This window comes from Leuciscus leuciscus (assembly GCF_965113295.1).
Source record: "Leuciscus leuciscus genome assembly, chromosome: 25".
Lineage (NCBI taxonomy): Eukaryota > Metazoa > Chordata > Actinopteri > Cypriniformes > Leuciscidae > Leuciscus > Leuciscus leuciscus.
In genome coordinates, this window is record NC_138724.1 from 10,638,681 (window position 1) to 10,666,661 (window position 27,981).

Here is a 27,981-nt window from a genome sequence, read left to right on the forward strand (position 1 = left end):
AAAACCCGGTATAAAAAACATGCTTATTTTTTTGTAAAGCCAATAGGTGTCATCATCATCATCAACCTTCACCCTAAACGGAAATGATGATGATGTAAGAAGACGAATTATAGCCAAATCAGTTTTATTTTCAGTTATATCTCGCTTTCTCTTGAAACTCCTCCTGTCTGCAGGGGGGTGTGCCTGTGTGACGCTTCACGGACACGGTATAAAACACAACACACACACCAAACCGATGTAAACTACGTGGTAGAAAAACTTCGTCAGGACCTAATCATAGCAGCGATGCAAAGGTAAGATGATGACATTATTATGACATTATTATCATTATTATGACATATAGGCTGTGTCTCAAAACCTAGTGCACGAGCACGACCCAATACGCGTTTTGGCTTTCACGAGCGTTTAAACCTGAGGCGCCGTGTTAAAAAGAGTCGCTCGCGTTGGACGCATGTGTCCATGTATGTGTCAGTGAACGTGATTTCACCAAATACAACACGTTCCTGGATCCTGGTGCTACATTTCCATCAACCAATCAGATTTGAGGGACTAGTTTACGGTTTATGCCAAGTTTACATGAGTGAAAACAAGTTTACACTTTGCTTCTACATCAGTGTTATTCATCTGTCATTTCCCTCTGATTTAGAGATAATTTAAGGGTAGGGTTAGGATTAGGGATAGGGATTGGGCTTGGACTAAATTTTCGGATAGGAATGTTGTTCCAGGAAATATGCAATAGCCTCGATTTGAGCTGCAGATATGAAGTGGGTAACATTTTTGGGTTACAGATTTGTATATTAAAATTATAGATCTTTTTTTATATGCACATATTTGCATGCTGTTTAAAAAGTGAAAGGTAATATGAAATTCTAAAAAAGAAATAGCTATTGTTGGCTATTATTTTGGACGTTTTATTTTTAGAAGTTTCAATAAAATCAAAATATAGTAGTTAATATTGTTCAAATTCAACCAAAATTCGTATATTTACATTTTATTACAGAATATAATAAACACTGCAGTGTTGCATACATATTGTATTTGAGCTTATAAGTAATTTGAATATTTATTAATTAAAAAAGGGCTCAACCTGTAAAAAATTGCTTATCAATGTGTACTTTAGCTAACAAAATGTAGTACATTCAGCTGTCTGACATACAATGACGTCACTAAGCGCATCTCTTTTTGATCTCCCATTGATTTTTTTTTAAGCAGCACGATGGGCAAACCTCAGTTCGGGCCCTGGCTTATAGAGCAGGTGGAAAGTGGGAAGTATGAGGGATTGCGCATGATAAACAACGATGCATTTCGGATCCCTTGGAAACATAACTCTAGAAGAGACCTTGGGGACGAGGATGTTAAAATATTTAAGGTAACTTCCTCCTTTCATCTCACATTTCACTTCTGCATGAACGAGGCATATAGCTGCAGTCTGAAGATCTTCAAAGGGGGTGGGTTTTTAAAAGGGGCGGGGGTTTAAAAAGGGGGTGGGATTTCCTAACTATTAAGTGGAATTCACCCTAAAAGTTATTAAAATCATTTGAAACATCATTTGAATTGTAATTACACTAACTTGAAATAAATTGTTGTATTTTTGGTCTATTCAGGAGTGGGCTGTGGTCAGCGGGAAGATCAAGGAGAACCCTTACGACAAAGCGAAATGGAAGACAAATTTCCGTTGTGCGCTTCGTAGTCTAAAAAACTTTGAGATGTTAGAGGATCACTCCAAAGATGCGGAGGACCAACACAAAGTGTATCGCATTATCCGTCCTCAAAGTGAGTTTAATTGCTTAATCTGCTCTTGTCATGGGAAAATGAGTTGATTTTAAAGCTCTGGTTAACCTTGTTCTTCAGATTGCCTAGAGATACAGAGGGCAGAGCCAGTTCAACTTCAGCTACCATTCATTGCTGACATCTACAGCGCTTCTGATTACATGTCTGAAGACATGGAGGTAAGGCCCAGATTTATCACTGGCAGTAGACATAATAATATGTAGGCCTACACAATAAATGGAATTCATTGTTTTTTAAAACATGAAATATTTTTAAATATTACATGAATTATAAATTATATACTACTGGCCAAAAGTTTGGAATAATTGTGAATTTTCAGCATCATTATTCCAGTCTTCAGTGTCACATTGTCCTTCGGAAATCATTCTTATATGTTGATTTGCTGCTCAAGAAACATTTATTATTATTGTCAATGTTGAAAGCAGTTTTTGCTGCTTAATAATTTTGTGGAAATTTTGTGGAGAGAGAGATACTTTAATTCAGCAAGCATACATTAAATTGATCAAAAGCAACATATTTTCAACAATAAGAAACATTATTAATAATTCAGCCCCATTAGTAATTGTAAATGATTGAGCAGCATATTAAAATGATTTTTCTGAAGCATCATGTGACACTGAAGACTGGAGTAATTATGCTGATAAAGGGTAAAAAAGAAAAGAAATCATAATTATTACACATTGACCGGTAGTGTATATAAGTAAAATGATTGAATTCTATTTTTTTAAATAAATAATAAATATATATTATATTATGTCTGATACAGCAGGAATTGCTCAGCCAAGTGGAGACAATGCATCTAAATCAACATGCAGGTAAAAAATTGACAACATCTACATTTATCTAATCATCGTCGGCCAAGATCCGGCCCACGTCTGGTACGCGTTGAATCCACATGTACCAGATGTGGCCTGGATCTGGGACGACACTTTTTGGTGTCTGGGCACTATCTTTACTACATTTAGTAATTTTAGTGATTTAAACAAACCATGATGGGGGGGGATTTCACTGTGTACAGTACCTGGTACTTTTTTTAGTACCACCTCAGTTAAGGTTCTAAGCGAGCCGTAGCGATACTAAAATGTGACGTGTAAACACTGCAGATCACTGATTGGTCAGAGAGAATCATTACTACCAGCATCATTGGATTTGCGACACCAAACCCGCTAGATTTTAATAGTAAGCAACAGCCACTGCAGTATCATTTGTTCGCACAACTTTTTTTAAACAACTTGCTTTCGACCATCGCACAAAACTTGAAAAAAGAATCGTGGCCAGTAGACGAGATGGCGGCGCAACTATAACGATCAGTCTATAATCCCACCCACTTTGACTACCCTTTTGACATTCAACTTTATTTTAATTTTTTTTTGCAAATGTTACCGCACCTTTAGAATACACACTTTTTTCCCCTCCATGTGGCGCATGATGGAGTTTGGGTTCCTTGTCGCTGTCATCTTTTGGCTTGCTTATTTGGGGACACTTAATAGTCAACAATATTATTTGATATAGAGTTGACTGCACTGACACAATTGTGAACTGAGCTGAGCTGAATGATGACATCATTGTTTTCTACAGAGCTGCTTAATAGTTGAATTGAACTAATTTCTTAATTGATGATCTTTACGAAGTTATTGAACAGAACTGAATCAACTTTAAACTGACCTCAGCTGAACAATGACACTGTTTTCTTTTTAGAGCAGCAGAACTGAATTCTGTTTGCATCATTGAATCATTATTTTCCTGTTTATCACTGTAAAGCTGCTTTGAAACAATCTGTATATAAAGCGTTGTATAAATAAAGGGGACTTGATTTCACTTGACTCATTATAAACATTACATTATATAAGTTTTGCTCCATGGCAGGAGGAAGTGAGGTAGATGAGGCTCTTACTTTGGCAGATTCATAATATACCCTTTCTATCCACAGAACCCCATCCATGGGACACCTCATCCCAACAAAACATACAGATTCCCTCGAGGAGCAACTTTGAGACGCCCTACTCAGATGATCCATGCATGCAGAACAACACACCGGCCCCAGTCCAGCAATCTGACACTAATGGTAACACAACAAGCTGTTGCAGATGCCAAAACGGTTTCATTCAACCCAATTCCATAAGAAATCGTAACTGTTTTACACAAGTTGGATATTTCATATGAATTCAGTTGATTAGTACAAAAACAATTTTAAGAAAAAAGCAAACATTAAAGGGGTGGTTGATTATGATTTCACTTTTTTAACTTTAGTTAGTGTGTATGTTGCTGTTTGAGCATAAACAACATCTGCAAAGTTACAACGCTCAAAGTTCAAAGCGAAGGGAGATATTTGCTTTTAAAGAAATCGTTTTTTAAGGACTACAACAAACGGCTGGTAAGGACTACACAACATTCCTCCAGGGTTAGTGACATCGCTAACCCTATAATTGACATAAACCCCGCCCCCGGAACACGATTTATAGATTATCAAGACAGAATATGCTAATCAATGACTAGAAGATAACTACACATAAGCTACATAAATTCATCAACCAACCATTCAAAATGATCCTGTTGCTTCTACATATTTCTACTTCGTGAGTCTCTCCATCTTTGTTTGAATCCGGTTTGAACATAAGGCTAAAAGTTTTTGAAATTTTCAGTGCATGTCTGTGTGAGTGCAAGCTCTTGAAGCTCCGCCCTCTGTGCCGGGAGCAGCAGCTCATTTGCATTTAAAGGAACAGACATGAAAACTTTAACATGCTATATAAAAATATCTGGGGTATTTTGAGCTAAAACTTCACATACACACTCTGGGGACATCAAAGACTTATTTTACATCTTGTGAAAAGGGCATTATACCACCCCTTTAAGGTCCACCCCAAACCTAACTGTAAGTGGGGCAAAAACGTATGATTCAGATTATAAATTCATCTGAACTTGCCACAAATATTTGCCAAAACGTAAAATAGTTATGAATTGCCATGAGACTGCGTTAGCTTTATTTGAACCATTGACTGTTCATATCTAGAACATTGCATACATAGTAGTGTATCTCTAAATTGTGTTATATAATGTTACTTCTAGCGCACCAAGGAAACCTTCCTGCTCTCTGTGACCTGGAGATCTCGATCAACTACAGAAGAACAGAAGTTTTGAAAACTCGCCTGTCTTCGTCACTCGTTCAGTTTCACTACCAGTGTGACCCATCTGAGCTGAGAGGAGCGCCAATACGCTTCCCGACCACCGAGGGTCTGATCGACCACGTACAGATTCACTTCACGAAACGCATCCTCGACAGCATTCAGAGAGGCCTCCAGCTGGAGGTCAACCAGTACGGCATCTACGGCTTCCGTCAGGACAAGTGTAAAGTCTTCGTCAGCACCAGTGACCCGTCCGAGATCCACAACCCAGAGCCCAGAAAACTGCATCAGAACAACAAGGAGCTACTCCTCAGTTTTGACAAGTTCGTAAGAGGTATAAACGACGAGGAATATTTACTGCATACTGAATGATCTCTATAATTTGTTGAATTAATATCCAATTCATTTGTGAACTACTTTAAAATGACCAAAAACATAATTTATAGCTGGTTCCACCATTTGCACCCGGTTACCATGACTGTTCCAATGAAATATTCCTTAAAATTGTGGCATACAGGAAGTGACGTCATCATTGACGTCATCATTATTACAGCATGACAGGAAGATATGCAAAATATATGTTTTTTCCCCCCACAAATTGCAGAATTGACTGCATGCATAAAGTTCAACCTTCAAACCTGTAGTACCTCATGCTTATAGTGTGGAATAAAAAAATAAATAATTCTTCTTAAATCTTTGGAAACCTTTTCACACAAACTATAAATCAGTATTTGGTCCCAAACTAGCTACTGAGTGATAGATTATGTGAAATATGCAACCCTTTTAAGGCCCGTTCACACCAAGAACATTAACTATAAAGATAACTATACTATTGTCCACACCAGCGGACGATATCGTTATGTTCATTCTAATTACGTGTTTTGTCTGTCACTTTAAAGGCTCAAGCTCGTTACAGCAGGATGGATTCTGATTGGCTATCAATATTTTTATCATTAATCAGCTGGATAAAATCATTCTGAAAGTGATTCCAACGATATTGTTTCTCTGCTATTCTTTAATATTGAGAACGATTTTTATGACTATATCTTTATCGTTATATCTGTAGTTCTCATCCTTGGTGTGAACGGGCCTTTACTCATTTTGGGACTCTTAAAAATAGCCTAAATGTTATTAAATTTAATATAGACAATTTTAAATAAAAAAAACAAGATTTAAACCTTTCACTGACCAATTGTTGAAAAAAAAAAAAAAATCATCCTATTTTGTACCCTATTATGGAAGTCACCACTTACAGTCGAAGTGTACAGCACAGTGGATAATATTTTAAAATATGCTACTTTAACACAATTTAGAAAGTTTAACCTATGATTTTAATATTACACATGCTAGCTTTAGTAGTGACAGATTCATTTACAAAACGCTTAACAAAATGACAAGCTTCCCATCCATGTTTTTAAACCCTCCTGGACACTCGTCCCCATTGACTTCCATTGTAAGTGTTTTTCCTTTGTTTTTCTAACTGATGGACAAGTTTCTTTTGTAACTGGCAGTGTTACAAATGCTGCCTTTAGATGTTCAGCAGAAAACTGACCAGAACAACCTGTATTGTACTAAAGCGATGTGTTTTTCTGATTGGAATATCACGATTGTTTTTCAGATCTGATGGATTTTAAAGAGAACAGACGGGGGTCTCCGGATTATACCATCTACCTGTGCTTCGGGGAGAAGCTCCCTGATGGAAAACCACTGGAGAAAAAACTTATTACAGTCAAAGTAAATTTCTCAAAACAGAAACACATATAGTCTTTTTGTCTGCATTTTAAGTGTTATAACGTATCTTTTTTCCCATCTCCACAGGTTGTACCTCTGATATGCCGTGAACTTCACGAAAGAGCTCAGATGGAGGGAGCGTCCTCTCTTCAAAATGATAACGTCAGCTTGCAGATCTCCCACAACAGCCTTTATGACCTTATCAATTCTTTGGGTCTGCCTTCAATGGACTAAAGTTTCTGTTTTCAGCATAAAATTACTCAGCCGTCATTCATTTTTACATATATTCTCTTTGCTACTGTTCCACTCATAGCACAGCGCAAACCGAGAGAATTATTTAGAGGTAATTTCCATGGGGTATTCTGAGGGTGTTTAATCTCAATGAAACTATTATTCAAATGCTCAGAAACCTCTTCTTGTTAACATTTTCTAATGAGGGATTCAGCCTCGTTTTAATATATTGTCTTCTAGTGAAGAATCTTTCACACTTTGCCCAAAGGGCTTAATTCGCTTCTTGTCTGTTGCCTTGTTTATGAATGTGATGTTTAGAAAGTTTGACATCATTAAATGGAGTCATTTTAAAAAGTAGTGGTTGACTGTTATGGGTGTTAGTTTATTAGATAATGCTAATACCGATATCTCTGTGTGGCTGATGAGACAACATGTAAAAATATCATACATATAAAGTCTAATAAACATGTATATATATATAAAATGTGATATTTTGTTTTATTTTTATATATTTACATTTAAGATAGTGAATAAGATGTACTCAGTTGAAAATTCACCAATCTATAACTAAATTATACAGCAGCGCATTTCACAAATAGGAGGAATTTTGAAAGCGAAATATTATGTTCACATGAGTGTGCATGAATCCTTAAATATCAGCACATTTTACGACTGTAAAAAAAAGAAGCAGGAAGCATGCCAAAGATTTTTCTTTTTATTAAATAAAGGATCTAATAAAAATATTTACACAAACAGTGGATCACGAATCATGTATTCTGTGACTGCTTGGATTCACATGATAAAGTTCACTCGGGATAAGAGAACAGAATCCTCTCTGTCAGGAAAAGACCAACGGTTTGCCACATTTCTGTACGCCTCGCTGTCTGATACAACTGAAGTTACATAAGATCAATTCAACATTTCTCAAGCAATTAAAATGACATAATTAATGAAAAGGGTTCAGAAAATCCCAACCTTTTGAATTACACTTTTCAGCCATCATTTACGATATTTTTTTCATTGAACTTTTCATTGAACATTTAGTAATGCATAAATAAATGGTTATTTTCTAGGCTGAAAGTCATTTGTAAAAGCTGCCATTCACTAACAGAACAAAAAACAACAGCAATTAGAAAAAAACTATTGGCAAACCCATTCATCTGGCAGGATTTATCAGGAAATCTGCTAAGCAGTCACTTTTCAACTGAACAGAAAAGATCTATCATGAATGAACCTTATCGTTTTTCTATTACAACAAAACCGTTCGATGAGGGTGAGGTCTACTTCAGTTTTCCTGTTTTACTTATTTATTAGTAAACTAAAAGATTTTAAAGAAATATGTCAACCAAACAGATTTCAGTCTCATAAAGACTAGATATCAGAACAATATTTTAACTCAAATAAATGCTCTTTGTAAGTTTTCGGAGAGATCACAGAATGTCCCAGAGGATCTTATGCGTTTACGACATATGTGACATACCAAAAAAATGTTTTTAATGTGCTCTCCAATCTCTTGTTTATGATGGAACTTTGATGTTCACCAAGTATTGTGTGTGTGTGTATAAATGATTTATATGACGATGCAAGAGCCTGACTAATGACTTAAACTTCCAGTTGGATAAGCTAAAAATAGCAAAGAAACACAACACCCTCTTGAAGACTCGTTTTAAACAACGGCAACGTAAAGACTTTTAACATATCTTGTATTCAGACACACCCAGATACTTTCAAATGATCTTTACATTCAAAAGAAAACAAACAAACATTCAAAAAGGTTAATTTGATTACTGATAACAAAACGCTGAGCCCTTAAGAGTTTCCTACGTCATTGTAGAAATGCACAGATTTAAAAACAATCAAATCTACAGTTGATTGCTAATGATACTGTCTGAAAAGGACGTAGCCGTTTTACCACTGACTTCACACTGAAGTTTGGAAGTCTTGCGGGACGTCTGCCTGTTGGTTTTCCCCAGTTTCCTCTTTCCTGTGTTTTCTTGCATGTTTATACTTATCCACGTAGGCTTTGACCAAGTTAACTACTTTAACCGGGTTGATCTCACCGCTCTTGCTATGACACACCTTGTTAATGAGGGAAAACAAGACATGAATGGGATAATTTTCACATAATAACATAATTCATTCAAGAAATTGCCTACTGAAGAGAAGGAAAACAAAATAGTATTCGCATATGCAAATGTGCTTGGGTTTACTTGGGTGGTAAAAGAAAGTGAATATGAAAAACAGCAGCAAAAGACAACATCCGACGTCTAAGTTACCTTCTGAACGGCCTTACGCAAAATCTCTTTGTACTCTTCCTTTGTGATGTCCCTCTTCTGATAGAAGGGCTTTATTGCAAGCTTGACCTCCTCTATTGCTCGCTCTTGCATATGAAGTTTCTGCATGTACTATAGAAAGAGAAATAATGTTTAAAAATTCATGACATCAAGGCAATTGAATTAAATGAGTCATCAATGTGATGAAATTGTGCAGTGAAACTTTATTGACCTTCTCTTTCGGATCGGGGTCCCCTTCTTTGTGGGATTTTGGTTTGCTGGATTCCTCTTGGGGAGGAAGGCTGGAGACTGTTGCTGTGAGTTTTGTATCAGCCTTAGATGAAGCTTTATCCTTTAATATGAAATAGATTCATGGGATTATTGTAGTACTGAAGTACCCATAACATTACTCAAGCTCGAAACTGCCCACAATAATAAAAATTGCCATTAACCGCTTCAAAGATTAATAAGGTCTCGACTTCCTGTGATCTTCCGGGCTTTCCCTTCGCTTAAGGTAATGTGAAGTAATAATTTAATCAAGCACAAACTTGAAAAAATGATTTTTTTAATACATATTTTAATTATAATTATGTGAGCTGAGAAATGCAAAACTTGACAAAGATTTAATGTCAACTGCTGAAGATCCACAAAATGACCATCATAAATCTTGAAAAACTTGTATTCAAGGTCACTCCTTGGGAATGAAGGATGCAGCAATTTCCAAGTGTAACGTTAACTTTCATTTCTTCTGAAGTGAAGCCTTATAAGGCTGCTTTCAGTTTCTGTCACATGGGTACAATAGGGATTGCATCATCGTTGTTTTCACCATCTTGAGAGAGCAAGTTGCAAATTGTGAATGTGAACGGTGACATGATGACACCCTCTGGTTTCTTAGAGCAACTACATATGAGGAGCAACAATTATGACATGCACTGGTGTACACAAAAACTTGTTATAAGAGCTCTAAAAAGGTTTCTTCAGTAAAACTCTGTTTACTAGAGTTGCTCCTGTCATGGAGAAAAGTCTTCTCAATCTTGCAAAAGTAATGCTCAAGATGTAGAGTTCCAGAAATCAAAATAAGACTTTATTGAGCAAAGCCGAGACACCTGCAGGACATCTGACCTTCTCACTCGCAACTCACACTTTTATAGCTTTAACCAATGATCTCATTTGCAGGTGCTCTCCTCCCTTTTCTCTTCCTGAAATCTCCCCAACACTTTCGCCACAGTTACTTCATTACTGGGCTATCTTCTTCTCCTTATAAGGGTGGGTGGCTGACTGCCAACCAGTCAAAAACATATTTTGATTGTCCCACAAAATAATTATTCAGTGTTTTTGCCTTATTATTTTTTATCAAGAGAACATTGAAGCTGCTCTTTTGGTTCACATGGCCTTCAACAGTGCAGATGCCAACCGTAAACAACTTTAGGTAAAATCCCATTTCTTTCTCGTTTGACTTCTCTCAGTCATGTAAGGCCATGATGCCTTCAAAACACATCTGGTTTTTATAGTATTCAGACTACATCTACAATTGTTTTCTATAGGATGAGTAAAACATTTCATCACTCCAAACAAGTATGATATTGTAGTATGTGGAACACAAAAGAAAGTAAAAAAAAAAAAAAAATCTGTTTTGTCTTCCATTGACTAAAGTCATAAGTGTGAAACAACAAGGGTGAGTAAATTATGACAATTTTAATTTTGGGTGGAATCTATCCCTTTAAAACAATGGAAGAAATAAAGTATAAGACGAGTTTGTACCTGACTGGAGGTTTGTTGGGATGTAGCAGACCTTCGCGACCCTTCTTGCTTGAGTTTTAGTTTGAAGAGTGCAAGTTCTAAATAAGCCATGGGAAAACATTCAAAACAATTTGACTAATTTTCTAAATATTTCAGTTTTATGTAGCCTGAATTCTTCAGACCAAGCCTGATGTGACTAAATGTGTAAAGTAGTGCATCAAACATTTTTACTCACTGCTTAATTTCTCAGACTGGGGTTCTGCTGGTTCCTGCAAATTCCAAGTAACTCGCTTTCCCTGCGGCTTAGGCTTCGCACCAGCTGTAACGGTTTCAGTCATTTGCTCATTCCCAGCTGGAGCCTCTGGAACGGCAGGCTTGGGGTCGACAGCTTCTGTTGAGTCGGCCACAGAGCTCTCACTCATTTCTTTCTTAATGAAGTCCAAGTTATCAATCAAGTAATCAATGCTAATATCTTCATCGGATGACATAACAGGTTCTTGTTTTATTGGGGGGTCTGGTGGTTGGAGAGGTGACACCTCCATGTCCTCCTCTAAAAGCGGCGACTGATAGGACTCAATGGGCTCCTTTTTAAAGTTGGCCGGGTCTATGTCAGGCGTATCCAAACTGATGACAAGAGGGTTGTCACTGCAGCTTGGTGAATCATCTTCATCAAGCCATATTTGCTCGATTATCTTTTTTTGTGGCTCAACCATTTCTTGCAATTTAATTTCCTTTTTACAGTTCTCAGTGTCTATGTCAGGTGTACCCGAACTGATGGCGAGAGGGTTGTCACTGCAGATTGGTGTATCATCTTCATCAGGCCATATTTGCTCGATTTTTATCTTTTTTGGCTCAACCATTTCTTGCACTTTCATTTCATCCTGAAAGCCAGTGTGTCTCTTTTCTAAATCCGCTCTTTTCAAATTCATTTCATTAAGATTTGGTGATTCCTTGCTGAAGATGTTAAAAGACATCTCTTCATTTTTCATCTCTTTAACACAATCTAATTCTCCACACAGTTCCTCCTCCTTTTTGAAATCTTTCAACTCCTTGACAGCACTAATGGGCCAAGGTTCCTCTTGTTTAATTTTTTCGGACTTAAGCAGCTCAAGCGAAACATCTTCCTTGCTTTCTTTAACTCTTCTAGTCTGGTCACCATGTCTTGATGACCCAAGACCACAAGTTGTGATGTCAACCAACTGAGTCTCTTGTTTAATTGATGGTTTAACTGAAGTAGTCTCATGTTTGTGCGCTCTTGCACCCCTCTCTGTCTTCACTTTTGGTGTAGACCTGACTGAACCACAAGCGGGCTCATGTAACTCAGTGGACATGGGCTCTGCAGACTTATGGGAGCTCCTTTCTGTGCGTCGAGAGGTCTCTGATCGATCCTCTTGCCTTTTTCGCTCTCTAGACGTTGATCTTGATTTTGACTTCTGTCTCTTTAACCTATTCTCACCCTGATCCTTTGATGTTTTCCTCCTTTCTCTGGATCTAGATCTAGAAAACGAACGAGATCGAGAGCGCCTTCTTTCTTTTGATCTCTTCTTTCGTCTTTCTCTCCCTCGGTTGTCATTCCTCTCATGACTCCCTCTTCTCCCACTTGTCTTCCTCTCTCTACTGCTGGAACTCGAGGAACACCTCCTGTCTCTTGACCGTGGATATCTCCTTTCTTTTGATCTTGAGCGCTGCCTCTCTTTTGATTTCGAACGGGATCGCCGCCGATCCCTTGACCTTGAGCGTGACCTCCTCTTGTCTTTTGACCTTGAGTGTTTCTTTTTATGGGAGTCTTTAGATGAAAGGCTTTGCGAGTTTGATGGTGACGGCTTCCTATCCATGCACTGGGACTGGTGAGGTCTTTCCATTTTTATGTTAGTAGCATTAAAGGTACCACTGACTGAAGGTAGCTCTTTACACACCCCATTTCCTTTAGATGCTTGGATTGCAAAAGACTCTTCAAGGGACTTTGATTGGGGCCTGACGGGTTGAGGTTCAGCCTCAGGCTCAGACTTCACCTCCAGCTTAACATTTTTGTCACTGCATGACGAGCTTGATCTGGAGTGCTCCTGAGCTTTCCGAAATGGACTTTCTGGAGTTTCACAACTTCCAGGATCTATGCTAGCCTTGCATATAGTAGAATTATCTGAAGATCCTGAGGTAACCCAACTGTGGATTGCGTCTGAATGATGTGGTGATTGTTTGCACGGTTTGTCTCTGCAAGGATCTGGCTCCGTTTTAACTTCTGCACACATTTCCGAGTCTCTCTCCATATCGGAGTCCGCATTCACAGACTCAGACTTGATTTGATGACAGGCATCCTCACTGACTCCAACTGGCACCCGAGACTCAGTATTTTGGGTGCTAACATCAAGACCCTCACCTTCTGGTTCATTATCAGATGAATCAGACCCCGTAGGGTTAAAGGGGTCATAGACCTCACACTTCTCCTCTTTGCTCTTCTCCTCTTTGGCCTTTGTTTTTAATGACAACAGCATCTGTTTACTTTTATTACTCTTCTTTGTTGATTCCTCCTCATTCCCAGGCAGAGTCCCTCCTGATGCAGAAAGTCGCCGAGCTTGCCATGGGTTTCTGCTAGAGTTTATACGGAAACTGACAGAAGAAGAGGACGGGCACGAGTTTGAAGAGGCACTGAAAGATGATGTACTGGAGGTGAAAGAGCTAGAAAATGAAGAAGCAGCACCAGTTCTGTCTGATCTTTGCCTCTGAGCATCCACTGTCCTGTTTTGCTGACTTGTACCCATTCCTTGCTGGTCAACGGTACGTTCCCTACCAGTATTGCCTGCTAAGCTGGTCACTGAAGACCCAGGCAAAGTACTGCTACTGCTGTCACTGCTACTGTTTGCACTGGAGGTACTGTCCCTTTTAATTTTTGGTATCCTTGGCAATACAGAAACATCCACCCATACAGGCTTTGGAGGGGGCTTTCTGACAGGCGTTTGTCGGACAGTTCCTTCCTGGTCTTGATGGGGAGAGTCAGAAGAGCTATTTGACACCCTTGAGAGGGGTTGACCTCTAATCCCATTAGTGCTCAAGTGACCATTTCCAGGTCTTGGTGGATTTAAGGTGATCGGCCTGTGAAGAGCACATGGATGCAGATTGGGATGACCCAAGGGAGATGGGTGAGAGTGAGGAAGATGCGGAGAGTGTATGAGTGGAGAAGTGGGATTCTGTGGTGAGGAACAGGACCCATGAGAATTGTGTACTGGTGGAGGCCTCCTCAATGGGCTGGAGGAAGGACCAGCCTGTTCAGAGGGGTGGATGAGACTTGTTTCTGTGTTTGGTGTGTTTCCTGGTTCCCCTGAGCCTGATTCTCCAGGGGTAGTGTTCATTGGCAAGGACAGGGACACTGAAAGGAACGAACAAACATTTGACTTTTGAAAGGGTGACAGTCATGCAACATCAACGTAACATTCTCATTTTCCACTAGATATTTTCCTCTAAATCTCAACAGCAATTTTGATTTTGGCACGCTCTGCAGCAACTGACCACTAAGGAGCGAATGTACAGTGACGTGACATAACTGCCAGATTCAAACTGTGCTTTCAAGCTATGGCTGGCGCTGAGCCAAAGACGGACGCACTCAGCGTTTGTCATATATCACAACTATTCAGTGTTTAACCACATAATGTTTATTTTAGGTTACAGACATTTAAATACATATCATTTATAGCGAAACAATACATTTATAGTTTGTAAAACACACAATGGTGTCTATGGAAGCAGCAATAACAATCCATTCAAATATATTTGCCAACGTGTTTTATTCATATCAGATAGACACTGTAAGTAACTATAAAGTTAACTATTCTTCTCCCAGTTCACCGGCCACTTACTTTCATGTATTTCGGGAGAAACTGATGAATTCACATGCTGTAATAAATCCAGTGCTTAATAAATAATAATAAATGTAATAAATCATGATGCCGGCTCAACATCGTGATGTCTGTCAGCCATTGCGATGGACGATGGTATCGTCTATCGGCCCAACCCTAATATAAACCTTAAATATTGTAGAACAGGTTAAGTAAAAATACAATGAATATGCAATAGAGTTCATATATTTATCAAAATGCTCCTACGTTTATTTTTCTAGTTGACTAACGAGTTTTTGGACAATGAATGGCTTTGAAGTAAATATAACATTACATGACATGTTCTCAAGCTGTTTTATTGACGTATTTCAAGGGAAATCGCACCACAGTTCCAGTGCATCTGAACTCAGACCACCTCCTACAGGTCGTCTCGGGTTCGGTACCCTGGTGCACTCCCGGGTACGCATAACAGCTTTCACATTACCAATATTTCGCGCGAACAGTCTCCCGTTTCAAACTAAACTGCCAGTGTGAAAGCACCCAATGTCTCCAAAGCATGACTTACCAGGTTTGGTTGCTTTGAGGGAACCATCTCTGTTGATGACCACATCAGAACTGTCCATGAGGAGCATGCTCTGACCACTGAGGATACTCCCCAGCAGGTCTGATACAGGGGCAACATCTTCCTCCTGTGGGACACTCACACCTTGCCTGGAAACCACCACACAACCAGGATTTAAACACCCATTTAATCCTCAAACATATTTTCATTGTGATTTTCATCACCTTGAAGTAGAAATCATCTGTTTCCTCCATCGTGACCATAAAGAGTGATTTCCCCCCCTCTAGTAGTTACCTGGAGAGGCCGGCAGATATGGGTCTGGCCACAGGCTGATGGGACCGCAAGGCAGAACGGGAGAGGCCACGGCGTTTAGCTTCCAGAACAGAGGATGGTGTTGGAACTTGATTCTCATCCTCCCTAACAAGATAAATTGGAAGATTAACTTAGACACTCAAGCACTCACTACTTAAAAATAGTTGACAAATATAAAATATAAAACCAATAGAACTTCACCTATCATCAAAGGGGTCTAGGTCAAAGGGATCTCCGTACACAGAGAGGGAGGCTGCGCCGATTTCTGCCCGCATACTTCCTAAACTGTACTCTGAAGGCCGATAAACTGAGGGAATAATGGAACCAGCCTTGGGCTTCTTAATCCCTAAACTCCGTGCAATACGACCTCTCGAATTAGTTTCCTTCTTTTTGACCTGAAGCGGCAAAACATTTTTGGTTTTATCACTTTTTTGCCAGACATATAATTGCAAACTTTCACGCGTTCTTGCATAGAAGAGGTAAAGCAATACTTTTAATCAGCAAAACATTTATATTTGAGCTTTCAAAAACCCATAACAGCAACCTTTCAACAACCCAAAAATAAAGAACAAAAACTGTTAAAATTTTGTGGTTCTACATTTGCCAAGAACTCACCAGTTTTCTTCTAAATTTTGTCTTCCTCCCTCTGCGTTTCCGTCTCTTCACTCCCATGCTTTTTGTTGTTTTCCCCCCAGATATTGCTGAGGATTTGCTTTTGGTTTTCCTTCTTCTAACTGGTAAGAGAATCCCATTTAAATCAGACAGAATCACACCGAACTAAACATCCAGGTTAATGAAAACTAAAACGTCTGATTACACATGGTATTATGATCCATTTCAGGTTAACCAATGACAAGTGGTCAGGCGAAACAGTAAGTAGGTCAATATACAGAAAAATATACCGGGATAACCTGGCATCTCTTGAGACTCCACTGCTTCAGAGCGGTCATAGTTAATGATATGCTAAAGCCCGCCGGCACGTTGATGTGATTGGTTACAAGGTAGTTTGTAAAGTTAGAAACACCAGCGAAACACCACGTCTCAAAAGAGTCTTCTGGAAACCATGTGTTATTTTAGAGTAGGGTCTCTGATTTCAACACTACTGTTCAGAAGTTTGCGGTAATTATTTTTCTTTGAAAGAAATACATATTTTTATTCAGCTAGGATGCATTAAATTGATCAAAAGTGACAGTAAAGACCTTTATAATGTTATAAAATATTTATATTTCAAATAAATGCTGTTCTTTTGAACTTTTTATTCATCAAAAAACATTGATTTAAAAAAAAAAATGCTTCCACAAAAATATTAAAGTCCCCCCTGTGGTGAAAATCAAGTTTTTATTGTTGTTTATATGTCTGTGTGGTGTTTTTAATATGCTCTAAGACAAACCATGTGTAAATTCATAAGTCAGCACCATTGTTTGTATTTTCTCTTTAAAACTGCAGTGGAAAAAAAGACAGTCTCAAAAATGCGGTTTGAAATCGCTGGTGTTTCTAACTTTACAAACTACCTTGTAACCAATCACATCAACGTGCCGGCGGGCTTTAGCATATCATTAACTATGACCGCTCTGAAGCAGTGGAGTCTCAAGAGATGCCAGGTTATCCCGGTATATTTTTCTGTGGATATGAAAAAGCAGGTACATTTAGCAATATAGTGGGTGTATGATGTATATTACGATGTTATGATGAACTAAATGCCTTTCTCTACTGATGTTATTTTGTAATATTCAGACTTTTCTACTGATTATTTTAACAATCAGTTCATGATACTGATTGTTAAAAGCCAGCTGCCTGACTCTGAGATGGCGAACAGGAACATGGTTTGTGTAACACATTATAAGCTGTTTGATAACATAGTCAAGCAAAAGGCTAATAATATTAATTACTGTTATGTGTCCTACATTGTAAGAGCGATACCATTGTGCAGCGTTTACCTCAGTAAGTAGACCGAGTGGATCTCTGAGCTGGTGTGAGTGAGTGGAGGCGGGGCTAATTTGCAAATGAATGGATCCGCGTATAATAAATTAAGCAATGGTGTAGAGTTACAGTACATTCAAGTTATTTTAAGGCATGAAGAAGAATTTTCCACAGGAAAAAACTTTTAAATGTGTCATTTTGGTGTTTTAAGGGATACAATTATTGACTACAGGGGGACTTTAAGCAGCACAACTGTATTCAACATTGATAAGAATTTTTTCTTGAACACCAAATCATCATATTAGAATGATTTCTGAAGGATCATATGACGCTGAAGACTGAATGATGCTGAAAATTCAGCTTTGATCACAGGAATGAATTACATTTTAAAATAATATTACAATAGAAAACAGTTATTTGAATTTGTAATATTTCACAATATTACTGTATTTGATCCAATAAATGCAGCCTTGGTGAGCATAAGAGACTTCTTTCCAAAAGCATTTAACAAATCTATACCATGCCAGAACGTTTGTGTACAATAATCACCACATCACTATGTGTTGCTGCATAAAAAGAAAAAAACTTGTTTCTCCCACAAATATATTATTTTATATATATATATATATATATATATATCAGAGCATGTGAACGGAGTGGAGCGGGAGCGGGCGGATCTTGGACAGAGCGCAGAGCGGCATTTTTAAAAGGACGGAGCGTCGCCTTATTTCCCGCTCCAATTTCGCTCAGTTCACACCACGAGTCTGAAACATGCTCAGTCAAACCTAACCAGGATCCATCTGTCTTGCACAGTCATCAACAGTAGACTATTTTCAGTCAAAACTCGGCTCAATAATGGAGTTCAAAAAGTAGGCTACTTCAAAAAGGAAAATGAGAAGTCATACAGGTGTAGGCTACTATTAATATAAAACTAACTAACAATGATAATGTGGTACAAGAAAACGAATGTGGAGACATCGTTTCAGTCAGCAAAGATTCATTTTGGAATCTCAAAAGACACATCTCTCGAAAACATGAACGTGACCTACGCGAACACTCAACAAAAGGTTAGCAAACTGAATACGGTAACTTGTAACAAAGTGTAAATTAAATATAGCGTAATATTCAAACAAATTAGTTTTTTCATTCAAGTAGACCTAATGGTTCGTTTTATTTAGCCGAATTTGTGTCGTCCGTAATAATATTTATATTATTAGGCCCATTTATTCGTTTAATTTTACAGCAGTTTGTGTGTATAGAAGCCAATTTAAATTTTAATCGTGCGTGTTGCGCAAAAGTTCACTTATCAAAATTCTGGCCTCATAGTTAATTTACTTTTAAAAAATGTATATGTATATTTTTGTTTATATCATTTTTATTTATATTATTAGGCCCATTTATTCGTTTAATTTTACAGGACTTTTTGTTTAGGCTATATTCCTTCTTACATAGGCCTGTAATTTGAAATAAAACATTTCAATTTGAAAAATGTTGTTGTTGCTCATTAGTTGTTTAGGAGGTAAGGCTGTGGTCTAAGCTAAAAGTGATATACATGTAGATTTTTTTCCTTTTTCGAAGCGAGCGGGGGGCGATTTGAGTGGAGCGCGAAGCAAACCTCGTTGAGTGCTGAGCGATAATGAGCGGAGCGGCCTGATGTAGCTTAGAGCGGGGGAGCGGAGGGGTGAACAGTTCCGTGAGCGATGAGCGGAGATTCTCACCGCTCCACTCCGCTCACATGCTCTGATATATATACCCACACACACACACACAGTATATCTTCTTTTTTTTCAGATTCTTGGAGTATTGTTTCAGATTTGACACATTTACCTAAACAAATCTTAATACCAGGGACAAACGGTGGGTCTTATTTGTCTCACCTGTCTTTCTCCTCCGGCGGGTTCTGGAGTGAGGGGTCAAATCTCGCACATACACGGCTGTGCTAAGTCCAGCCACTACAGCATTGATGGTCTCATCCAACCATGTGGACTGCATCATATATCTGGGAGTAAGCTAAAACACAATACCAGACAAATCAAGCACTCACTTAGCTCACAACAACAATAGTACAGCACTGCACAAAACATTCCCAAAGTTTAATAGAGTTTGTTCAATCACAAAACCCAACCATATGAGCAAAAGTAAGTGATTTGTTTTTTGTTCATGCTTGTTCCAGCATTTAAGTATCCCATTCACTTGTATTTGAACAAAACAATATAAACATCCAAAGTATCCAGTTGTTTAAGTATTAAACAAACCAATTAGACCTGCTTCATCATCCCAGTGACACACACATCTCAGCCATGTTACACACTTGTGGTTAGAGAGCAAAGCAAAAGCATCATGCAAACCTGCGCTGCTGTGCGTGCCTGTGTGATCCGATGTCTGTTGACGTTGGCCCGAACTCGTTCGCTCTGCTGGGTCCGTGCGATTGCTCGGGTCGGTCTGGCCCGGGAACGGCTGGTGGTGGGGAGAGAGCTGCTCTCCTCCTCACTAATTTGTTCAGAACCTAAAAAAATTAGATGAAAATTATGGTTATTACTACAAATATGTAACAAATCATAAATGTAATGTTAATGTAAGAAGTGGTTGTGAGAAATTAAAGATGACCTGATGTGCGGTTGCTGGCGATGCACTCTGGGCAGAACCATTCCTCTACAGGTACAGCATCCAGAGGCGGCGTGAGACATTCCATGTGGTACCTTCCATAAAAAAGGGAGAATAATATAGAATAAGTAGTCAAATGGAAATTAAACAATAAAACCGGCGTCCCCGTAAGGCAGGGCTAATATATATGACCGTATGTTAAAGTACTAAACAACAAACAAAAGTTCATCCAGTCAAACACCCTAAATGTATTCAAATATAGTGGAATGAAAATGTATAAAGAGGAAAACACCTATATTTGCCATTCTTGAGCATATTATATATTACTACCATTATAATCATCATCATTATTGATACAAATGACAATATTAATATGTAGTTATATGCGCATGATATTTTGAGTGTCTTGCAGTATTAACATTAATGGTTAATTAATGAATCCTTTTAAAAGCAGATGTAATTTTAATGAAACTGAAGTAGCGACAGATCTTTTCTTCTGTATTGTGACGTATTTCAGAGTAAAACAGATTTTTGGAAAAGAAAAAATGTTGGTTGTTGATTGGATGAAGGCAGATCTGATTGTAAGAAAGGGGTGGAGTTTAAGTGGACCACATGACTGGAGCAGCCCGGCATACATCACCACAGAGAAGCCTGACGTCTAACTGGAAGAGGGAGTTACACACGTTTAGAATTTCGAGGTAAAAAAAATTAAGTTTGAAGAATGAAACGTGCACAAATTAATTATTCACAATAAGATCAATAACAAGCATTTGGAAAATAGGGTGACTTTTCATTGTATGCCTTTAATGATACCATTTTTTTACTATTCCTGAAAACTTAAATCCCTTTCCATGATTTTAAAACAACACTGTATATTTTCAATTAATTGTCTATAAAAAGTTTGTCAGTGTCATTATTCAAATCCAAAACGCTGCTTAAGTAACAAATAAGCAGTTAGCACATGTACCTCAGCACTGGTCAAGAGGACCAATCAGACATTTGTGATCAATGGATAAGGAGATTATTTAATCATTTTATAGAGATTACTGGGGCAACCTGATCCTTTTGTAAATCAGAAACAATCTTTTGAATTAATAGATAAAAAACTCTTATACGTCTCATTTACAAAAGCTAGTGTTCCTGAAACCCTTCATTAGCTTGTTCAGGTGTGTGTGATTAGGGCTGGAGCTAAACTCTGCAGGAAAGTGGATCTTAAGGGCCACATTTGCCCACCGCTGTACTAGACCTAAACCAATGTTATTGAGTGTTTTTATCATCAAGTCAAATAAAAACACTTAACCTGCTTCATTTACATTACACACTCCAGGAAGGCTATAAAGTTGATTATGAACATGAAAAATAACCAAGGCAAAACACCAAAAGTCCACAAGTCATTGGTGCTCATCGCCCAAATTAGTGTCTCAGTATGTATTACTATAGTCAATTTATATATTTATTTTATATTCATCTTTTATTTTAATATTTAAAGTACTATACAGTACCGGTCAAAAGTTTGGTACCAGTACCATCGAGTCGCAAGTCATCAAATTAGGGACTTACGTCCAAGTCATGCGACTCAAGTCCACAACCCTGGTTTGTCATTCATTTCTTACCCAGCATCACAGCCATCACACAGCAGGAGGCGATCTTCACGGTCTCGACCCCCGCAAACCTCACAGCTGGTCTGATCCAAGTCCAGTTCCAGCTGTTCCTCCCCAGGTTTCACAGGCTTCTTAACTGCAATCTAAGCACACACAAACAAACTAATACTCTCCCATCTGCTTAACTGAGGCTGATATTATGGTATGTTCATTGTGCCCTTCAAGTGGAGTCGGAAAGCACATGAATGACAGAGAAAAGTTATATTTAGAAAGGGGGAAAACTCATAATACACAAGTTTTACATTATAAGCGACTTGAAACACTGATCTATAAATCTACAGAGATCAGTGAACGGGTCTAATAATCACTCAACTTTCACATTTGTGAATCCATGTTGTGATATCATGTATAAATAAGTGATAGAAATCAATATTTTTCAACATTTTGAATTCAGATGTAGTTATTTGGGTTTATTATTCACAATACATTTCTTTCATTTCTTTACTTGTCTTTACAATTTCGTGGTAATAATAATCCTGATGGATAGATCTGGTATGGGACTCACTGTTTTTTTAACTTTCCCGCCATGGCACTTTCTCAGGAAAATGTTCTCAAAGACTATTCGGTCCACAGGACAGGAGTTGGCATTCTGAAAAAAATAATAAAAATAAAAAATGCCATTATTGTTTATGAACTAGGGTTATTATAGTTAACTAAAACAATTAAAAACCTTTTTGTTACTTGAAACAAAATAAACGTTAACTGACCTAAATAAAACAACTTCTTTAAAAACAACTTATTTTATTTCAGCTAGTTGCTAAGGTAATATTTTTTTAATGATGTACTAAAATGAACTAATACAATTAATTCATTGTATTATTAAAACTGAAATAAAATGTATATAGGCATTAAAAGAAACACTAATAAAAATGGCAAAAACAAACAACAAAATATATTAAAAAATATATATATAAAAAAAAATATATAAATACAAACAAATCCAAATTAATTAATTCATAAAATGAAAAAAATAATAATAACTCTGATAGTACGTCAATGATCATCGGGGTCCCAAGCAAGGTTGACCCAACTTAAATGGATCTTACGATGTTGTTTTTATAGCAAAGTCCATCTTGAATCTTCACCGAAAGTTAAGGTTTGATCATAAACTGTGTGGACATATATTCAACATTTAAATTGAGAAGAATCGCATGTCATAGGATGTCACAAGACAAATTCAAATGAATGTGAAGATATAATTTGCAGCTCAAAACATTTATCTAAATCTTTTATCTTGAGGCTCTTTTCATTTTTATAATTTATTTCTATATCCGTTGCCTCATAAACTTATGCTTGCAGTTTAACATCAGTGTTTGTTTTATTATTCATTTTATTATTCACAACAATAAATGTCCATTGCTTAAGCACCATTGCTGAATGTCACTGTTTTCGTCACTGCAGTTTCCCGAACACACACACAAGAAATGAAATGTGTTTAGCCCAAAAATATTTCGTTTTTAACCGTTTTTAATTCTCCTTTTTTAAATTTCTCTCAGATCTGTTGTAACTCCATTGCTGCTTTAACAAGTTGACCCCACAATTGCGTAGCTTAATGAGAGTCTGCAAATTAGTGGCTGAAAAATTAGGTTTAAAACACATACATATATATATATATATATATATATATAATATATATATATGACATGACATATAATGACCACTGGGAGGTGGTCTAGGCATATGTTTTCCTTGATTGGTTTTCCCTGAAGAGATACAAGTAAAACAGTGACACACCTTTGTTGTTTTATCATGAAATGAGAGTTAAGTGTCTTTATTAAAATCAATGATAATGGATTATCCGCAGTGTCCACAGATATAACCGTGATCCACGCATCACTAGTACAAATACATACATTTTTTAATGGTAGGCCATTCAGATGTGATGTTTTTAGCCACTGAAATTTGATTGCCTGCTGGGCATGTTTTGGGTTTTTTTTTTTTTGGTATCCGAGTCATATTATAGGATATGTTTCTAGCCCTTAGGGTTCAAAAATCCAAACTGCCACCTTATAGTGCCAAATAGTCACGGACGGGTGTGTGTCAGAGCGTCCGAGAAGCGGTGCTCAATTGGGACCATTCTGCCAATTTTGGGGTCTCTACAATTTACGGTCTTTGACGCCCATACACTTTTAGGGAGGAAAAATAAGAACATCAGTACAAGCACAATAGTGTTCCAGCACTTCCAGCGCTTGGACCCCAAATAAAATAACAGTGTTATGAATAATATTGCATCAACCATAAAGTTGTTTCCCCAGTATTTGCATATTATGAATAATGCTGAATAAACAGAGAATCACTGACCAAATATGGACGAGATCTTAATGTATGAGTTTCGTCAAGGGTTTAAGCTTGTCGATCTTACCCTTGACCATTCCAGAATGCAGTCGAGACAGAAGTAGTGTTCGCAAGACTCCGGTGTGGCCACGGGCTGCTCGTGGAAGGAGTTCAGGCAGATGGGGCATTTCTCCGAGTCCTCGTCTGAGCTCAGGTCAGCTGCATCCACAGGAACGTTCCCTGCAGCTCCTTCCAGGACGTTCCCAGAGTCCTCATCTGAGGATACAGGATACAGTCCTCCCGTGTTTGTTTGAAGATTGTGTGGCAGGTCTTATGATTATGCATATTTTAAGGCAAAATGCAAACACATCACTCCCAACGATTAAAGGTCCACATGATCTGATATCTGCTGGAAAGCACTTTTATAAGACTGATATCATATTTGATGGATAGATATGCTTTTGGTTAGATTAGTTTTATTTGAGCTTGCATTCATAATGAAATTTAGTCAATAAGAAACGGAAGATGCAATCATCTTTTCTTCTGTATTGTGACGTTTATCCAAATGAAATGGCTTCTTGAAGGAGAGAAAAAAAAAAGTAGTCTAGGACTCGATTTTGTCCATCCGGAATTGATTGATTGTTGTCGTTTGCCAATTGCTCTCACAAGTTGTCATTGTCAAGGGGAGGGGAAGTTAATGGTTTTGATTAAAATTTTGATGTGCATAAGGGTCAATTAAGGGCCATTTTTTTATACCTTTGTAAGGGCAATTTTTATAATTCCCTTATTAAATGTATCTGTGGTGTTGTTTTTTTATGTGAAATATTTAAATTTAACCAGTTACAATCAATCACAATGCTATAGACTGTAACCAATCAAATGTTTTTCAACATCTTTATATTGCAAAGGTGGAACATAAGCTGCATCTGATAATGCATTTGTGTTTATTTACGCAGAATGTTTAAAGGCTCCCTGAAACCAAAATATATATTTTTTTAGCTTTTAGTATTAATATGTTAGCCTTAAGGTTATCAATAAGCTGGTTTGTTCCAAAACAACGACAACATTTGTATAATTCGCACTGCGGACTTCAGCTTCTCATCACATCTTCTGTCCAATCAAATGCTCTCTAGAGTCTAAAGCTCCGCCCCCTACGCTATAAACACCACCTGGCTAAAGCGACTGTTGACACGTCAGGATCAGGATGGGTTGGAGATGTGTCGTCAGTTGCTCAAACGCTCAAGTTTTATTCCGTTTTCCAACTGTACGTTGGTTAAGAATGAAATGTCTAGAATTTATTCACACCTCTACTATTGAATCAAATGTATCATCAGCGCTCGGATTCGCTTCCATGGAGCCGTTTCAAGTGCGACTCGCAGTCTGTGAGGTAAACTAAACGCTATTGGCTGTTTGAAAAGGGGGAGGAGCCATTCAATATGTCTTGACTTCCTTAACTTCCTGTTTCAGTGGTAATTCCGTCAACGCATCAAACAAAGCTGCGTGTTCCAAGGCACTTCAGTGGGTCCTATAATGCTGTTTAATGTAAATATATGTATGATTATTTCGCTTGATATTAGAATAATGATTATTAATGTTGATTAACAGAAAGTTTTTTTGGGGAAAAGGCACATCATATTTTGGCTACAGACAAAACAAGCCAAGAACCATTTATACATATATATAAGTGTTCATTGCTTTTTACGGATTAGAAAATCAAGACTTCACATTGGTTATTTCAATAGCATGAAAAACAAAACAGTTATTCAAATTGGGAATAAATTATACAAAGAAAGCAAGCAAAGAATACCGAAGCGAGTCAAGTTATGCACTTTCACAAAAACTGCCGTTACAATAACTGAAGCGATCTACACTGTAAAATTAATCTCTTATTTGCATCTTTTCTGCACTTTGTTGTTTATGATGAGAGAATTTGCGAATGCAGATTCAGAATTCAGTCAGTAAGTGCACACTGAACAACTCTGAATCTGATTGGACACTGCATTCATAAGTTGAACAGAAACGTGTGTGCTTGGTTATAATGCTCAAAACACTGCATATGAAATATGATGCAACATGAGCAAATCTACTATAAATGTAATGCCGCAATCGATACTTTTCATTCATTTTACATTGCACTTTAATCGTGATGTAGCTCAACTGTGCAGGGGCAATTTTGTCCCAAGCCCCCTTTAATTTCCAACTCTGATGTGCATAGACAAATAATTTGTAATAAACACTGCAATATTCCATAAAAAATAAGAACGGTAAATTTTGGTTTTATGGTGACTTTAACACTTAAAGGTAATTAAATCAAAGACATTACTCTGGCAGGTGATTAAATCATTAAATAAATATTATAAAGTGGCTTTAGAAGTCAAAATTCAGTTTTTTACATTTCAATTTGTTCAATATAATTATATTGTTAAATTGACAAGCATAAAAAAAGTCAATACAAGCATGTTGAAGTTAAATCTTACTTTCACTTTCACCCTCATCCTCCTCCTCCTCCTCTCCATCAAGGACATCCTCCTCTTCGTCATCATCATCATCCTCACTGCCTGTTTCTCTTTCCTCTGATTCCCCCTCATCTTCCGAGTTGTCCTCTGAATTGGAATGACATGCAGGAAGATCGTGTAAAGTGAAAGAGGAAACTGAATAAATTTTTTTTTATATCAAATGCAATATAGCCTATTGTATCAAATTTCACATAGTTCTAAGGCCTCTAAATTATCAACACGACGACTTTGCTGTAAAACCTGTTGTAGACAATCTACTACATGCTTTCTGTCGTCTGATTGATAATTCATATATTTTTAGCAAGTAAAAGGTCTTCTAGTATAATAATAAAAATGTCTCCCTGGAAGTCATGGCACGTGTCTTTTAATGTGAAATCTTTACTGATTTTCTTTATATTGTTAGTAATATTTCAAGATGAACACTTTCTGTAACTGAACTGAAGCAACTTTACAAGTATGATACAAAACATAAAGGTTCAATAAACGGTTTGACTATTTTCTCACATGTCAGACTTAACAGGGTTAAATAGGGACAACATTACTTAAGACCCACAACACATTAGGCTTCTCTGTGTTGTTCCATTTGCTGACACAAGACCACTAACCGTCATCAGAGATGATGGACATGGCAGGTCTTTTTCCTTTCCCATGGGAGACGTTCCTGTTGATCAGCTCATCCTGGCTGTCCTCCTCATCCATGGTTATGCACTGATTTAATCTAGATATGTTTCAGCACTGAACAACCTGTAGGGCACATAAGCATTATCTAATGTGAACATCCACTCAAAATGTGACCAAAATTGAAATAGTGTCACACAAACTATTAGTTTATTTTTTTCACGTCAGGCTTAACTTAAATGTCCTCTTGATTTTGTAGTTTGATTCAGATTGTTCAATGTACATAACTCTCAATGCTTCTATTGTACGGACATGTTATTGACTCGATGCTAACAGCTAACATCAAGCCAGCTAATAAAAACATTAGCCTGCTTCATTTTACCTACACATTCCAGGACAATTATAATGAGGTTGTAAACATGAAAAACATTCAATGCAAAACACCAAAAGTAATTTTATTTTGTGAAAGTGAGCCTTGTGCACTTGCACCATAGCTAATGCTAAAGCTAACACGCTATCAGTGTTTCTTGTCCTTAGTCTAAATTTAACTCATCAGCTGTTTTTGTTATATGTACTATCCAGGCCGTATAGAGCAGCTTTTATAGGCGGTAAATGTCTCATTTATTGAATTCATCTGGGAGGTTATAATATTGAGTATTGGTACCTACCCTGTAAGGTTGTGTAAGACATTATTTGTGTTTTGAAGTCCACTCGGCGTTTGTCTTTGACGGTACCGGTTGGAGAAATTACGAATCCTACTATGGCAAGGAATTGCTCATGAATATTAATACAAGTT

The 27,981-nt window shown here is 37.5% G+C and overlaps 2 protein-coding genes across 4 annotated transcripts; one reads left to right on the forward strand and one right to left on the reverse strand.

Annotated features, from left to right (window-relative positions):
* The first annotated feature begins 172 nt into the window (after positions 1 to 172).
* On the forward strand, positions 173 to 7,633 carry irf7 (interferon regulatory factor 7). Of its 2 annotated transcripts, none has more exons than XM_082160490.1 (9): positions 173 to 293; positions 1,213 to 1,369; positions 1,605 to 1,773; positions 1,852 to 1,949; positions 2,558 to 2,606; positions 3,722 to 3,856; positions 4,858 to 5,247; positions 6,532 to 6,647; positions 6,732 to 7,633. In XM_082160490.1, exons 1-9 carry the CDS (start codon positions 286 to 288, stop codon positions 6,876 to 6,878), a joined length of 1,269 nt encoding a protein of 422 aa, XP_082016616.1. In that variant the 5' UTR covers positions 173 to 285; the 3' UTR covers positions 6,879 to 7,633. The 2 variants fall into 2 exon arrangements, with proteins under 2 accessions (XP_082016616.1, XP_082016615.1); XM_082160489.1 differs by having other exon boundaries at positions 271 to 293; positions 1,210 to 1,369.
* Positions 7,577 to 27,981, reverse strand: phrf1 (PHD and ring finger domains 1). 2 transcript variants are annotated; one of them, XM_082160396.1, is made up of 18 exons: positions 27,854 to 27,981; positions 27,173 to 27,311; positions 26,535 to 26,654; positions 24,140 to 24,327; positions 22,283 to 22,366; positions 21,730 to 21,860; positions 20,120 to 20,211; positions 19,861 to 20,018; positions 19,390 to 19,522; positions 16,208 to 16,326; positions 15,794 to 15,987; positions 15,575 to 15,697; positions 15,284 to 15,429; positions 11,124 to 14,252; positions 10,910 to 10,986; positions 9,381 to 9,500; positions 9,152 to 9,280; positions 7,577 to 8,954 (listed from the first exon to the last, which is right to left on the reverse strand). In XM_082160396.1, the coding sequence occupies exons 2-18, from the start codon at positions 27,264 to 27,266 to the stop codon at positions 8,796 to 8,798; spliced, it is 5,196 nt and encodes a 1,731-aa protein (XP_082016522.1). In that variant the 5' UTR covers positions 27,267 to 27,311; positions 27,854 to 27,981; the 3' UTR covers positions 7,577 to 8,795. The 2 variants fall into 2 exon arrangements, with proteins under 2 accessions (XP_082016522.1, XP_082016521.1); XM_082160395.1 differs by having other exon boundaries at positions 26,529 to 26,654.